This window comes from Mustela nigripes, chromosome 5 (genome assembly GCF_022355385.1).
Source record: "Mustela nigripes isolate SB6536 chromosome 5, MUSNIG.SB6536, whole genome shotgun sequence".
Taxonomy (NCBI): domain Eukaryota; kingdom Metazoa; phylum Chordata; class Mammalia; order Carnivora; family Mustelidae; genus Mustela; species Mustela nigripes.
The window spans coordinates 3,364,240-3,379,021 of NC_081561.1; the positions used below are offsets into that span (position 1 = coordinate 3,364,240).

General features: G+C 39.9%; 1 protein-coding gene across 1 annotated transcript in view; it reads left to right on the top strand.

Moving 5' to 3' along the window:
* Positions 1-449: 449 nt before the first annotated feature.
* Positions 450-14,782, top strand: part of RIPK1 (receptor interacting serine/threonine kinase 1) — a 37,546-nt gene continuing 23,213 nt past the window's right edge. Inside the window, exons 1-6 of the mRNA XM_059401492.1 lie at positions 450-525; positions 2,136-2,307; positions 3,077-3,233; positions 6,206-6,343; positions 7,672-7,900; positions 9,660-9,809. Coding sequence (XP_059257475.1) covers positions 450-525; positions 2,136-2,307; positions 3,077-3,233; positions 6,206-6,343; positions 7,672-7,900; positions 9,660-9,809 — 922 coding nt within the window. The remainder of the gene's footprint in view (positions 526-2,135; positions 2,308-3,076; positions 3,234-6,205; positions 6,344-7,671; positions 7,901-9,659; positions 9,810-14,782) is intronic.

Genomic DNA, 14,782 nt, shown 5'->3' on the forward strand with positions numbered 1-14,782 from the left:
GCATGCAGTCCTTACCCTGTCCCTGGGCTATCTGTTCTGGAAAAGTGCTCCTTTGCCAACACAGATTTCTTTGTTCAAGAGCTTAATATAGGTGGAGTTGTACAGTATGTATTCTTTTGTACTAGGCTCCTTTTATTTACCATCTTTTGTGATTCATCGATGTTGTGTGTGTTGGTAGTTCATTGCTTTTTTTGCTGAGTAGTAACCCATTGTACGAATATACGATCTTTTTTTTTTTTAATCCATTCTCCTATTGATGCATCACTGTTTCCAGTTTGGGGCTATCCTGAATAAAGCTGCAATGAACAACAGAAGTCTTTGGGGACATATGTTTTCATTTCTTTGGGGATTAGGATTGCTTAGCCATAGTTGAGGTGTATGTTTCGTTTTATAAGAAACCTCTAGACCTTTTCTCACAGTGGTTGTACCACTTTATATTCCCACTCACAATGTATGAGAATTCCAATTGTTTCTTATCTTCCCCAGTATTTGGTGGTGTCAGCCTTTTTAACTTTGGATATTCTGGTAGGTGCGTAATGGTATCTCATTAGGGTCCCCCATGGGTTTTTATGCTTCAGTTTAGTTTGGGGAAAATTAATGGAAGAAGGGAAGAATGAGAAGGAAACAGTTGTTTTGGGATTATATACACTGTAGACTTCATAGCACTTATGTACAAATTCTCCAAATCCTCATCCTTTTTATACCTTTCTATTCTTTTTTGATAATGCATTGTTCTTTCATATTCTTCAAATTCATTCTTTGTGTTCATAATTACCTAAAACCTATTATTTTCTAAGAGTATTCAATACTCTGAAATTCTTTAGTGCCTGATACTGCTCTTGTATCTGCTGGATTTGGCTCATTTGAACTTTGTGCTTTATAATTTTGGAATAGGAGCTGATGTTGTTAGAATTTATTTGTGGGAATTCTGTCTGGTCTTCCCTGAGGGTGTTTGTTTGCTTTACCCTTAATTCAGTGATATCATGAGCCTGTAGCCACTTTGTTTTTTTTTTAAAGTTATTCGTTTGGGCCATTTCAGCCATAGGAGGAATAGAAATTCAAAGCCCAGATCTATTAGAAGATGGGCCCAAGGTTGTGAATTCACTTCGAGACTTTTTTTTTACACTCCATGTCCTATCTAAGACAAGCAATTGCCACTGCTAGTGGACTAGCTTTTCCCCTGTCCATCCTTTCATTGATGAGTGCTGTGTTCAGTACGGGGGGTATCTCTGTTTCAACCCTCTTTTCTTGCATGCCATGATCTCGTCTCCTGTCCCTGGCTGCATTTTAGACCTTGACCTTTGGATGTCAAGATTGGCCTTGCACAACAGGGACACTGTCTCAGTTCAGCAAGTTATTGACACATATCACAAGTTATTGACTGGGGGGCTTAAACACTGGACATTTATTTCCCACAGTTCTGGAGGCTGGAAGTCCAATATCAACGTACCAGTAGATTTGGTGTCTGGTGAGAGCATGCTTCCTGGTTTGCAGATGACTGTTTACTTCTTGTATCCTCACATAGTGAGGGCGAGAGAGAGAGAGAGAGAGAGAGCGAGAGCGAGCTCTTATATCTTTTATAAGGACTCTGATCTCACTTGTGAGGCTTTCACTTTCATGACCCAATTGTCTCCCAAAGACTCCACCTCCTAAAACTATCACAGTGGAGTTAGAGCTTCAACAAATGAACAAATGACAAACGTTCAGTCCAAAGCAGCCCCCATGTGGGACATTGCCCTAGGCCCAGGGTCTGTTCTTTTTTTAGTCATAGAGTTAATTCTCCTTTCTCTTGGGCCTGTCTGTGCATCTGAATGATGTTTGTGTTATGCTATCCTACACAGATAGGTCTTTTGCAGCAGGGAGGTTTTAAAATTTTTGTTTCTCCATGTTGCCAGAAATGGAAGCTTAAAGGAATAAAACTTGTGGTTTTCTCTGATTCTTGAAAATACGACAAACAGTTCATCTTACAATGTCTGTCCTCAAAAAAAAAATTTAAGGCACACTAAGCACGTGGTAGAACTTTGCATGTTTTTTGGATAATGACTCTTTGCACTGAGATGCCTTCTTGTTTTTGTTTTGTTTCACAGGGCACAGCTCTGAGTGGGAAAAAGTGGTACATTTCTGAACATTCTCAGGATCCACAAGGAAACCAACCATGTCCTTGGATGACATTAAGATGAAAACTAGTGACTTACTGGAGAAGGAGTACCTGGACAGCGGGGGTTTCGGAAAGGTGTCTCTGTGTTTACACAGATGCCATGGACTCGTAATACTGAAAAAGGTGTACACGGGCCCCAAGCGCACTGAGTGAGTCAGGAGCAGAGGCGGTTGGGCCAGATTACAGCCTGGCCATGGGAAAAATTACTGTGGAGATGCAGGGCAGGGCAGTGGATAAACATGGCCCAGGCGTTAGAGGGAGACAGACCGTGGTGTGTCAGTGGGCACAGTTTTTGTCCAATAACGCTGAGAGCTGGTTATTATTACCCCTGTACTGCTAAATGGGGATTCTGAGGCTGGTTAGCAAGAAGCTCCCAGCTAACAGACAGTGGAAGAGAAGCGAAGAGAAGGAGTTAGAGAAAGGGAAGGAGATGAGGAGTGATGAGGAAGGCAATGAGATAGACCCCTGTACTTGCTGCAACGTTTTGGCGGGGACCAGCCCTACCTATAGAAAAAAAAAAAAAGGGCCATTAATTAGAAGTTCCAGAAGCCCTCTCTTTAAAGCAGTTGGTAGATTTGTTTTACTTCCCTCTTTTCTTTTCAGAGTTGTTACCAAGAGAGGCTGCATTTTCTCTTGTGCCATCTGCTCAGGCTGCATCTCCTTGTGGCTCTCCGTGTGCTTTGCATTCATTCTTTCTTTGCTCTGATGTTTCTCAAACGCTCACTACCCATCACTGGGAAGGACTGAGAAATTCCTCTACCTGTGGATGCCCACTGTCTGGGCCTGGAAGAGATCAGGGCACGCACAGGCATCAACACCAGTGTGTGATGCGTTGGAGGCGTGCACTGCATTTCTTGGGGGCACAAGGGACAGGGGTGCGAACTCTGCCCATCTTGACAGCACCTTTCTGTCCCACAGGTACAACGAGTCCCTCCTTGAGGAGGGCAAGATGATGCACAGGCTGAGACATAGTCGGGTGGTGAAGCTGCTGGGCGTCATCATAGAAGAAGGGAACTACTCCCTGGTGATGGAGTACATGGAAAAGGGCAACCTGATGCACGTTCTGAAGGCGGAGGTAAAGAGGGCTTCGCTGCGTGCTCAACCCGCACCGTGCCCTAGGCGCTGCTCTTCTGTGATGGTTCTCACTGTCATAGTTGTTGGTGTCAAATAACCCCCTTATGAGTTTGAATTTTCTGAAGTCAATACCGGGTGAAAAGGTCTCAAACTTTCCCTGCCCAGAAGGTGGTCTTGCTTTCCTGTCAGTCATTGCAGATAGCTGTCTATACCCCTCACTTTGCGGGGGGGGGGGGGGGGGGTCCTCCCTGTGTCTTAGTGCTGGAGCTGGCCTTGGTCAGCCAGTACAGCATCTACAGTTCAGGGGTAGGCACTGTCTTCCAGAAGCCCGTGGTCTGACCCGAGGCAGATGCCTGCTGGGTAGCCAGGAGCTGACCAACTGACTGAAGGATGTATACTAGACATGACTGTCTGTGGAGACAGAATCTTAGTGATTGCTCTTTGATGCCAACTGAGAAACCTAGAGGCTTAATATAGAACATCAGAGGCAACAACACTGGATAAGTAAGACTTACAATAAAAGAAAAATTGTGCATGCAAACCACATCACTTTAATAAAGCATTTTTTAGCATTTATTTACCTATTAAGGACAAGGCCTCGTGCTAGTTGCTGGGGAGGCAATAGCAAATAGAGCAGACACATACCACGGACAGTTGAGGAGGGAACAGTATGGCGTAATGGGGTTTCGGTAGACATCTCCCAGCATGCTGTTGGGAACACAGGGGAGAGGCGCTCGCTTTCGTGTGGAATAGATAAGAAGGGATTCCAGAAGGAGGATGCTTGAGCCAAAGCCTGAAGGACAAGCAGAGATTTAGGAACATGTGTTCCGGTGAGAGAATGGCAAAGCAAAGAGACTATGCCAAATTTGGGACACTGCAAACAACTGGATTTGGCCAAAGCATAGATTGCTTGTGGGAATGGTGGGCTGTAGCAGTCTGTAGGGCAAATATCCCCCCCTTTCCCCTCACCCTACAGCTCTTCTCCCTCACCCTACAACTGCCTGAGGTTATGTCCGTTCTTCAGGTCTTCAAAGCCCCAGACATCTCTCGCAGACAGTTGTGGGAAGGGTAACAGGTGTTCACTGATACACATTGTGTTATAATTGAGTTAGACTGTTCTCGCCCAAACTAGGCGAGACCAGCTGCTGCATGAAGTAAGTAGGCATCTTGATTGGGAGATAAATCCTGTGTGACACCAGGTGTCCTGCAGGATGATGTGAAGATAAGGTGGACTAGTTTGGGATCCAGAGGAATTCAGGAGGGTGTGAGGGAGAAAAGCAGAGCAGGGAATGTGAAAGGGATTTCCTTTGCTTGCTCAGAATTTGTTCCGAAGGTCAAAGTTATACCAAGGAAGAAGGGAAAATCTCTGACTCTTTTTTGGATGGTGGTGATCATTGTGGGTTTTAAATATGGTTTGGGGGGATTCACTTGAGATTCTAACTTCCGCCATTTAAATTTTGGTGTTTACCAACAACCAACATATACATAAATTTTTAGGAGACAGCCCGTTTGTAAACCAGAGACTGCACGTGTGCATGCACACACAGTTTGCACTTTTCAGTGTTAAGCAAAACTAATGTTTTGGAATGCTCTACATTAACATTGATATTTGTGTAACTAGAATAGAATTGTTCAGTAAGAATGACTTGCGAATTTACAAGGACCTGAAGTATCTGATAACAGATTACCAAATAACTAGTAAATTCACTTCCGCATTCTTTTAACATCATGATATCTCGCATGTTAATCTTTCTATGTTTGTAATCAGTGTGAGCACACTGAGAATCTCTTGTATTCTTTTTTCTCAATATTATTTCATTTACACACTGCTGTGACATTGTTCATCCATTTAGTATATAGTAGCATATATTAATGCACTGTGGAAAATGCCTGTTTTTTGTTTATTTATTTATCCCTTCATTCAACAACAATTCTAGGCACTATGCTAGGTAGTAAAGATGCATATATTCTAATCATCATTGTGTTCCTCTCTCAAGAGGCTTAATTTAAAAAAATTTTTTTTAAGATTTTATTTATTTACTTGAGAGAGAGAGAGTGAGAGAGAAAGCATAAAAGGGGAGAAGGTCAGAGGGAGAAGCAGACTCCCCATCGAGCAGGGAGCCCGATGCGGAGCTTGATCCCAGGACTCCAGGATTATGACTAAGCTGAAGGCAGTTGCCCAACTAACTGAGCAACCCAGGCACCCAAGGGGCTTAATTTTATAGCATTTTAATATATTACCATATTGGCATGAAAGTTTTATTTTTACATGACAAAACACAGCATTAATACTGTTAGCATGTGGAAGAAATCTTTATTTCAAAGGGGGCCTCTTTTAAAATGATGACATTGTTGCAGATCATGATAGAAGGACTCCTGGTAGCTACAGATGGACCCTAACCTGTGGTTCCACTTAAGATTTTTTTTCACTTTATCATGGGCAAAGCAATGGGCATTCAGTGGAAACCATACTTTGAATTTTGAATTTGGATCTTTTCCTGGGCTGGCAGCATGCATTACGATCCTCTCTTGTGAGGCTGGGCTGTGGCAGTGAGCCACGTGATGACATGGGGGACAACTGATATCCTCACAACCATTCTGTTACTCACACAGCCATTCACTTTCTCACCTGCTGTTCAGTATCAGTCAATTACATGAAATAATCACCAGTTTATTGTCAAATAGGCTCTGTGTTAGATGATTTTGCCCAACTAAGGCTAATGGAAGCATCCTGAGTAGGCTTAAGGTAGGCATAGGCTAAGCTATGATGTCCAGTACGTTAGATATATTAAACACATTTTTTACTTACGATATTGAGAATGTATGATGTGTTTATAAGGATATATCCCCACTGTATGCTGAGAAAGATCTGTATATCCTCTAGTTCAGGTCCCACTACTTTGGAATAAAACAGTTGCTTTGGCCCATTTGACTTACCTTTCCTTTTCACAGACTTAATGTCACTTGTTTTAGGTCAGCATCCCCCTTTCTCTAAAAGGAAGGATAATTATGGAGATCATTGAAGGGATGTGCTACTTACATGGACAAGGCATAATACACAAGGACCTAAAGCCTGAAAATATCCTCGTTGATGATGACTTTCACATTAAGGTAAATCGTAATCTGAAGGTTTCTAGAAGATTGGGGTGATTTGATTTTAATTCTCCATTGTAAATCCACTTCTGTACCTGGTAGACCTCTAAAGGAAGACCTTATTCAGCTTAGAGCTGGCAACAGTGGAGCCAGTGGAAGGGTCTGTTGAGCATTGACAAGAAAGTTATGGACTTGATGGAGTTCATATTACTTATTTACTTATTCTAATCTACATTTTTTATCAGTTTTTTAAAATTTTAAACTGTAACTTACTCCATTGTAGTAAAGGGAACAAGGGGAAGAGGTTTTCCTTTTGTTTACTCAAGAGCAAACTTAACTAGGTGGAACGTCACATCTAATTGGTTTTGGCAGCAGGAATCCAAGCATGAGAATCTGAAAGGGGAAGCAGCACTTGGGGGAGAACTCAGGAACTGCTTACGCAGGCATCTTTCCACTACAACATTCTGCTTCTAACACTTCCTTCTAGTCTTGGACAGATTTTATTCCTACAACATTGAAAGAAGCTTCTTTCTTTACATTAGTAACATCTTTTATGTATCTCCTGTGTTACAATCTTGGGATTTTAGATCATCACACGCCAAAACCCATACCCATAGGCTTGGATTCCTAGAGGTGAAAGTGAAACTCTCATCTTTGATTTCTTCTTAACTGTATTGTTCTATTGTTCCACACTTTTGCCCTTGCCTCCTCTCTCTGTTCTGTGTCTGACCTTTGTATTTTTCATCTTGCTTTCTTCTCTGTTCCCCCCCACCCCTTTCCTATCCCATCTTCTCTTAGGTTCAGGCTACCCACTCAAAACAACTAGCACTGCTGTCCTTCTCAGGACTTTGGAGTCCTTAGAATCTTGCATCCATGGGCTTCAGGACACCCTTTGGGAAAGCTAAAGGTGTGGTATGTTGTCACCATTGGCTGTACAAATTTGCTGAGAAGAAAATACGTTTTCTTCCTAGCCCCCAAAATAGTTGAAAAAATATGCAGAGTAAATGAGGAATTCAAATAAACATGTTTTGCTGTAGTTCATGTCAGAAATGACTTCTGCTTTTTCTCTCCCCTCCCCTGCCCCTAACCCCACTAGCAGATTCCATGGTTTTATTGCATAAGACTCTGAGATACCAGAATTTCACATGGACATTTCTTAGGGGACATTGTCCAACTAGTTGAAGAAGCACAAAGTTTCTATGAATTTGTTAAGAATTAGCTGCTCTACCTAGTGGAAATTTCTGGAAATCCACTCTACCTCCCATCTATTAGTTAACCCCCAAATTTAAAGACAAGTCTGATTTGCCTGTGGCTCTCACAGAATAATCCCATTTGCTCTCTTGCAGATAGCTGATCTTGGTGTTGCTTCCTTTAAGATGTGGAGTAAACTGACTAAAGAGGAACATAACGAGCAGAGGAAATTGAATCGAGTCTCTAAGAAAAACGGTGGAACCCTTTGCTACATGGCCCCTGAGCATCTGAATGACATCAACGCAAAGCCCTCAGAGAAGTCAGATGTGTACAGCTTTGGCATAGTACTTTGGGCAATATTTGCTAATAAGGAGCCCTACGAAAGTAAGACATTTGTAGAGGAGTGAGGTGTTAATCAGACCTGCTGAGTAAAATAGCGGCCTTCAGTGAAGTTGGTTAAGACTTATCATGTCTGTTCATTTCACATCTTTCTCACCCACTAAACCATAAGCTACACAGGGTCTGGGACCATATCTGATTTCTTCAGTGCTACTTTACCAGTATCTGCCCACACAGTGCCTGGAACACAGTAGGTGCTCAACACAATGAGGTTGAATAAAAGTAATTTCAGTTTGGGAATCAGGGATCATAGGACAAGTAGGAGACTTGATGATGTATCTGAGTTCGGAAGGTGCCATAAAATTCCGGGATTCTTCCTGGACAAGAAAGCTTGCTTGCTTCTGCTTATGAGACATGTACTTCATACTTGATTCATTCACTTGCTCCCTTACTCGAGAATCATTTCTTTTCAGTACTTACTGTGGGCACTTTAATTCAAATTAAGAATGAAGAGGTGAGAAAACACATGGTTCATGTAGGAGAACAGATACAGAAGTAGTCATTCTTTAGATTAATGGATATTCTCTGGTCCCATTTTTTTGGGGTGATTATCAGCTCCCCTGGTTTAATGATCACCCATTGCCAAGGCCTCTAAAATCTCTTATATTTAGCCCTGGCCTGGATATCCACTTATCTGTTATGTCCATTACACTTACCAGAGGAACCCCAAAGCAACATCCCCTAAATAAACTTATCTTCTGCATGTTCCCCTTGTAGTCCACTCAGCTTTGCTCTTCTCATGTTCAGAAAATGGCATTACCATCTACCTACCAAGTTGCTGGACCAGAAACCTTATGCATCCCAGTCTCAGCTTTACCCCTTGTTTCCCACATCCAATCAGGCATCAAAATCTATGAGTTCAAGGTATTCATACACTTCTACCCCCACCAAACTCTCTGCTGGCCACACCCTCTATTTCTGCTGAAGCCTGCTTATGCCATTCCCTATTCACACTGCAGCCGAGCTGGTCATCCTAAAAGGCAAGTATGACCATCTCTCATCTATTTAAATCTTTCCAAGGCTCCCTGGGCCTTTAGGATAAAGTTCAAATTCTTCAGTATGGAATACAATGCCCTCTCTGATATGGCTTTTCTGTCTTTCTCTATCCTTATTCCTTATCTCTCTTTTCTTAGTCCGTATGTCCAGTGAGAATGAACTACTCATAATTCCTGGGACACTTCATGATTTCGGGGACTTCCAGTCTATTCATATCCTGCTTCCCTAGCCCGGAATCCTCCTCTCTGAGTCCTCCTTCCTGATTCTTTACGTGGATAAATCCTGCTTATTTTCTTGAGTCAGCAAAGCCTTCTCTGACCTTCTAGTCACAGTTGTGTTAGAAGAACCCTTTGTACTCCTTGAATAGCAGTTAACCACTCTATATTCTCAGTCACTCTCAATAGACTGAGCTCCTTACAGGTAAGAGCTATACCATATTTGTTTTTGTATTAAAATCTGGAGTATGCCTTTGGTTTTATTTATATATTCTATTTGTTCTATCAGGTGGCCACCTTGTGATGAATTCTGTCTCTCCTTGCCAAGGTTAAATGTTGTTTGATCATCTGGACAGTAGACTATGTCAGTGCCTTGTCAGGGGGTCATTCTGCCTCTATCGGATGAGGCATCTGGACTAAAAGCACAGCCTAGGGAGAGAGATTAGCAGCTTTGTCCAAGTTCTGCCACCTCCCTACCTGAGACACACAGGACTTGAAGAGAAAGTCAACTTAAATCCTTCTTTGCTTTATAGATGCGATCTGTGAAGAGCAGTTGATAATATGCATTAAATCTGGGAACAGGCCAAATGTGGAAGACATCCTTGAATACTGCCCAGAGGAGATAATTAGCATCATGAAGCAGTGCTGGGAGGCGAAACCAGACATTCGACCAACATTTACTGGTAAGGGCATCTTTCATGACCTGAACATTGCCAGTGAGGCGATTTTTTCCTAGGAAGATGTAATCAAGAAGTTGCTTTAAGTTTTCAGAAAACTCAGTTCCACTGGTGATTTCAAATTGATTTTCTAGATTTCAAACATTTTGTTCAATGAAAAGATACCATCCCTCTCAAAAGCATGAAGGCCTACAAGGTGCTCTTATTTCTTTTTTGTTTCATAATTAACTTTTTAAAAATTGTGTTAAGATTGGGGCATCTGGGTGGCTCAGTGGGTTAAGCCTCTGCTCAGGTCATGATCTCGGGGTCCTGGGATAGAGCCCCGCATCGGCTCTCTGTCAGCGGAGAGCCTGCTACCACTGCCCACACTCTTTGCCTGCCTCTATGCCTACTTGTGATCTCTCTCTGTCAAATAAATAAATGAAATCTTAAAAAAAAATTAAAAAATGAAATTTCTAAAAACAAAAAATAATTGTGTTAAGATATACGTAACATCATTGACCATGTTAACCTTCTCTTAAGTGTACAGGTCAGTGGCATTAAGTACATTCACAGTGTTGCGTGTCTCTCGCCACCACCCATCTCGAAAACTTCTTCATCTTCGCCAACTGAAACTTTGTACCCATTAAATACCAACTCCCCATTCCCCTTCCCCCAGCCCTTGGCAACCATTCTAACTTTTCATCTCTCTGAGTTTATTGTTATTTCTATTATTACATAAACAGAAAGGTACTACTCTGCGTACCTCATGTAAGTGGAATCATACAGTATTTGTCCCTTTGTGCCATGCTTAGTTCAGTCAGCATAATGTCCAAGCTTCCTTCATGTTATAGCCTGTGTCAGAAGTTCTTTCCTTCTTATCACTGGATGGTATGTATTCCGTGGTGTGTATAGACATTTTCGTTACTCATTCATCTGTCGATGGATACTTGGGTTGCTTCCACTGGCCTCTTTGTCTCTTAGCTTCTATTATTTCTTCTCTCTCCCTTTATGTAGCTGACATCATTGGAAATGTATGTTCTCATTTAGATTGGGCCTGTAGTAGAGGAAGAGGAAAAAGGACATGGATGTTTTGTCACATCCTTGCACTTCTTCCCACTCCCCTAGGTTACCTAGGATCTTGCTAAGATCCTAGATGCAGAGGAAACATGGAAATTAGAGGAAAGACAATCAGTTGAGCAAAAAATAAATAGCAAGAAGTCACTTAGGAGCCTGTTTCTGCTATGAGAAAACAGAATTAAAGCCCCGCCTACAACTACTACCAAGGATTAGAGGGTTAACTTTGGTTTATTTGCTTGTTTTCTTACTCTCTTAGTTGGTCAATCTTCTCCTGACTTGGTCTTGTCTCTTGTTTTATGCCTTTTTCACTTTTTTAAAATTAAAGTTCTTATTTTGAGGTAATTGTAGATGTACGTGTGGTTGTAAGAAAAACACAGAAGGGTACTGGCTGCCTCCATTGGTAGAGTGTGGGACTCCTGATCTCAGGGGTTGTAAGTTTGAGCCCTAGGTTGGGTAGAGACATTACTTTAAAATCTTTAATTAAAAAACAAAACAAAACAAAACAGGGGCACCTGGGTGGCTCACTCAGTTAAGCCTCTGCCTTTGGCTTGGGTCATGATCCCAGGGTCCTGGGATCAAGCCCTGCATTGGGCTCCCTGCTACGTGGGGACCCTGCTTCTCCCTGTCCCTCTGCCTGCTACTCCCCCTACTTGTGCTCTCTCTCTGTGTGCCAAATAAGTAAAATAATATCCTAGGGGGGAAAAAAGAAGAAGAAAAGAAAAGAAGTAACATAAATATTCCTTATCCTTTTACCAAGTTTACTACAATGATAACATCTGGTCAAACTATAGTATGGTATTACAAGTAGGATATTGGCATTGATACAGTCAGATACAGAACATCTCCATCACCACAAGATTCCCTTATATTGCCCTCTTATAGCTACACCCACTTTCCTCCCCAGCCCCACCCCCCTTCTTCACCTTTGTCAATTACTGATCTGTTCTCCATTTCTATAATTTTTTTTGTCATTTCGCAAACGTTACATAAATAGAATCATAAAATACTTTTTGGAAACACTTCAGGATTGACTTTTTGCCACTCAGCATAAATCCCTGGAGATTCGTCAAGGCTGTTGTGTGTATTAATGATTTGTTGCTTTTCCTTGTATTGTATGGTGTGAATGTACCACAGTTAGTTTATTCTCACCTCAAAGGAAATTTGTTCCCAGTTTTTGGCTGTTAAAACAAACACTGCTGCAAATATTCATGTTACAGGTTTTTATGTGAATATAAGTATTGACTTCTCTGGAATAAATACCCAGAAGTGAGATAGCTAGGTTGTACAGTAGTTTCATGATTTTTTTGTGTGTGGGGAGGGTTTTTTTTGCCACTGTTTTTCAGTGTTTGTACCATTTTTTGTTCCTGGCAGCAGTGTCAACCACCAGTGATCCAGTTTCTCTGCATCCTTGCTAGCATTTGATATTGTCACTATGTCATTTTAGCCATTCTGATAAGTATGTAGTGAAATCTCACTGTGGTTTTAATTTGTATTTCTCCAATGGCTAATGATATTGAATATGTCTTTTTTTGTGCTTATTTGCTATTTGTCTATCTGCTTTGGTAAAATATTGCTTTACTAACTTTTGACCATTTTCTACTTACATTGCTTGTTTCTTTTTAACTATTGAATTTTGAATGTTCTTTATATATTCTATATAGTATTCCTTCATTGGATATGTGGCTTGCAAATATTTAATTCCAACATGTAGTGCTTCTTTTTAATCCTCTTAGAAGCATCTTTCACAGAATAAAAGTTTTTGATGAAGTCTAGTTTATTAATTTTTCCTCTTATGGATCGCACTTTTGGTGTCCAACCTAAGAACACTGTCAGGTTTAGCTTTCAAAGATCTTATAATGTGTTTTGTTCTAAAATTTTTAAAGTTTTACATTTAAGTCTGTGTTAAGTATTTTTTTCTATAATTGTCAAGGAAAATTTTTAATTGATAACCAAAGAACAATAGCACAGAACTAAATATTTGATTTGTCTTTCTTACCTGTTACTCAATTTATATTTTATTGGAAAAATAACACAATCCATTTTGAGTGAATTTTTATATAAGATGTGTGGCTTAGGTTAAATCTCATTTCTTGCCTATCAATATCCTCTTGTTCAGCACCACTTGTTGAAAGTCTTTCTTTCCAGGCTCAGTCGGTTAAGTGTCCACCTTCAGCTCAAGTCATGATCCTGGAGTCCCAGGATCAAGCCTCACCTCAGGCTCTCTGCTCAACGGGGAGCCTGCTTCTCCCTCTGTCCCTCACCCCACTCATTTATTCTCTTTCAAATCAATAAATAAAATCTTAAAAAAAAAAAAAAAAGAAAGTCTGTTTTTCCTCTATTGAATGGCTTTTTCTTCTTTGGCAGAAATAAGTTGGGATATTTATATGCACTTATTTCTGAGTTCTCTATTCTGGTCCATTGATCTGTGTGCATCTATCCCTCTGCCAATACCCAGTCTTAATATAATGGTAAGTCTTAAAACCGAGTAGACTGATTCCTCCCATTTTTTTTTTAATTTAAAAAGTTCTTTTAGCTATTCTAGTTCCTTTGTCTTTCCATATAAAATTTAGAAAAAATCTTGTCTATAAAGAAATCTCACCCTGATTTTGATAGAAATTATGTTAAATCAGTATATCTATTTGAGGAGAATTGAGATCTTTACAATATTGAGTTTTGTAATTCATGAACACAATATGTCTCTTCATTTATTTATATCTTCTTTGATTTGTTTTATTGGTGTTATATAGTCTTTAGCAGACCAGTCCTATATATTTCTCTTTTTTGAGCAATTGTAAGTCAGTTGTATTTTAAATTTAGGTGTCCATTTGTTCATTGCTAGAATATTGAAATATAGTTGGTTTCTTTGTGCTAATCTTATCTTATGACCTTATTGAACTGACTTATTAGTTCTAGGAGTTTTTTGGGATATCTTCTTTAGATTTTCATGTCATCTCCAAATAGAGACAGTTTTCTTTCTTCCTTTCTGATCTGTATGACTTTTATCTCCTTTTCTTACTTTATCACATTGGCTAGAATTTCCAGCATTATCTTAAATAAGAGCAGAGAGAGCAGACATCCTTACCTTTCTCAGTATTAAAAGAAAGCACTCAGACTTTCAGTATGAAGTATGTTAGCTGTAGATATTTTGTAGATACTCTTTATTACTTGATGAAGTTCACCATATTTATTCTTATTTTTCTGAGAATTTATCATGAATGCGTTTTGAATTTTGTGAAATGCTTTTCCTGCATTGATTGGTATGGTGGTATGTTTTCCCTTCTTTTAATTGTTAATATGGTGAATTACACTAATTGTTTAATACCTAACTAGCCTTGCATCCCAGGAATAAAACCTATTTGGTAATGGTGTGTGATTCTTCTAATATATTGATAAATTCCATTTACTAATATTTTGTTAAGACTTTTCCAAGTATAGTCATGAGGACATTGATCTATAACTTTCTGCTTTTTGTATTATCTTTGTCTGGTTTTGATATCAGATTAATATTGGCTTCACAAAATAGACTGAGAAGTTTTCCCTCCTAATTTTTGGAAGAGAATGGGGGTAAGTGATGTTAATTCCTTTAAAGTTTGGTAGAATTCTCCCAGGAAACTATCCAGGCCTGGAAATTTCTTTCTTTCTTTTCTTTCCCTTCTTTTTTTTTTTCTTCCTGGAGTTTTTAAATTGAAAAGTTGATTTCTTTAGTAGTAAAGGAGCTATCAAGATGATCTGTTTTACATCAGAGTAATCTGTTTTATATCAAAGTAGTGTATCAAATGGTTTGGTAGTTCTACTTGTGGTAGTTTGTATTTTTTGAGGAAATGACATTTCAATTAAGCAATTAAGTTAGTGTATCAAATGGTTTGGTAGTTCTACTTGTGGTAGTTTGTATTTTTTGAGGAAATGACATTTCAATTAAG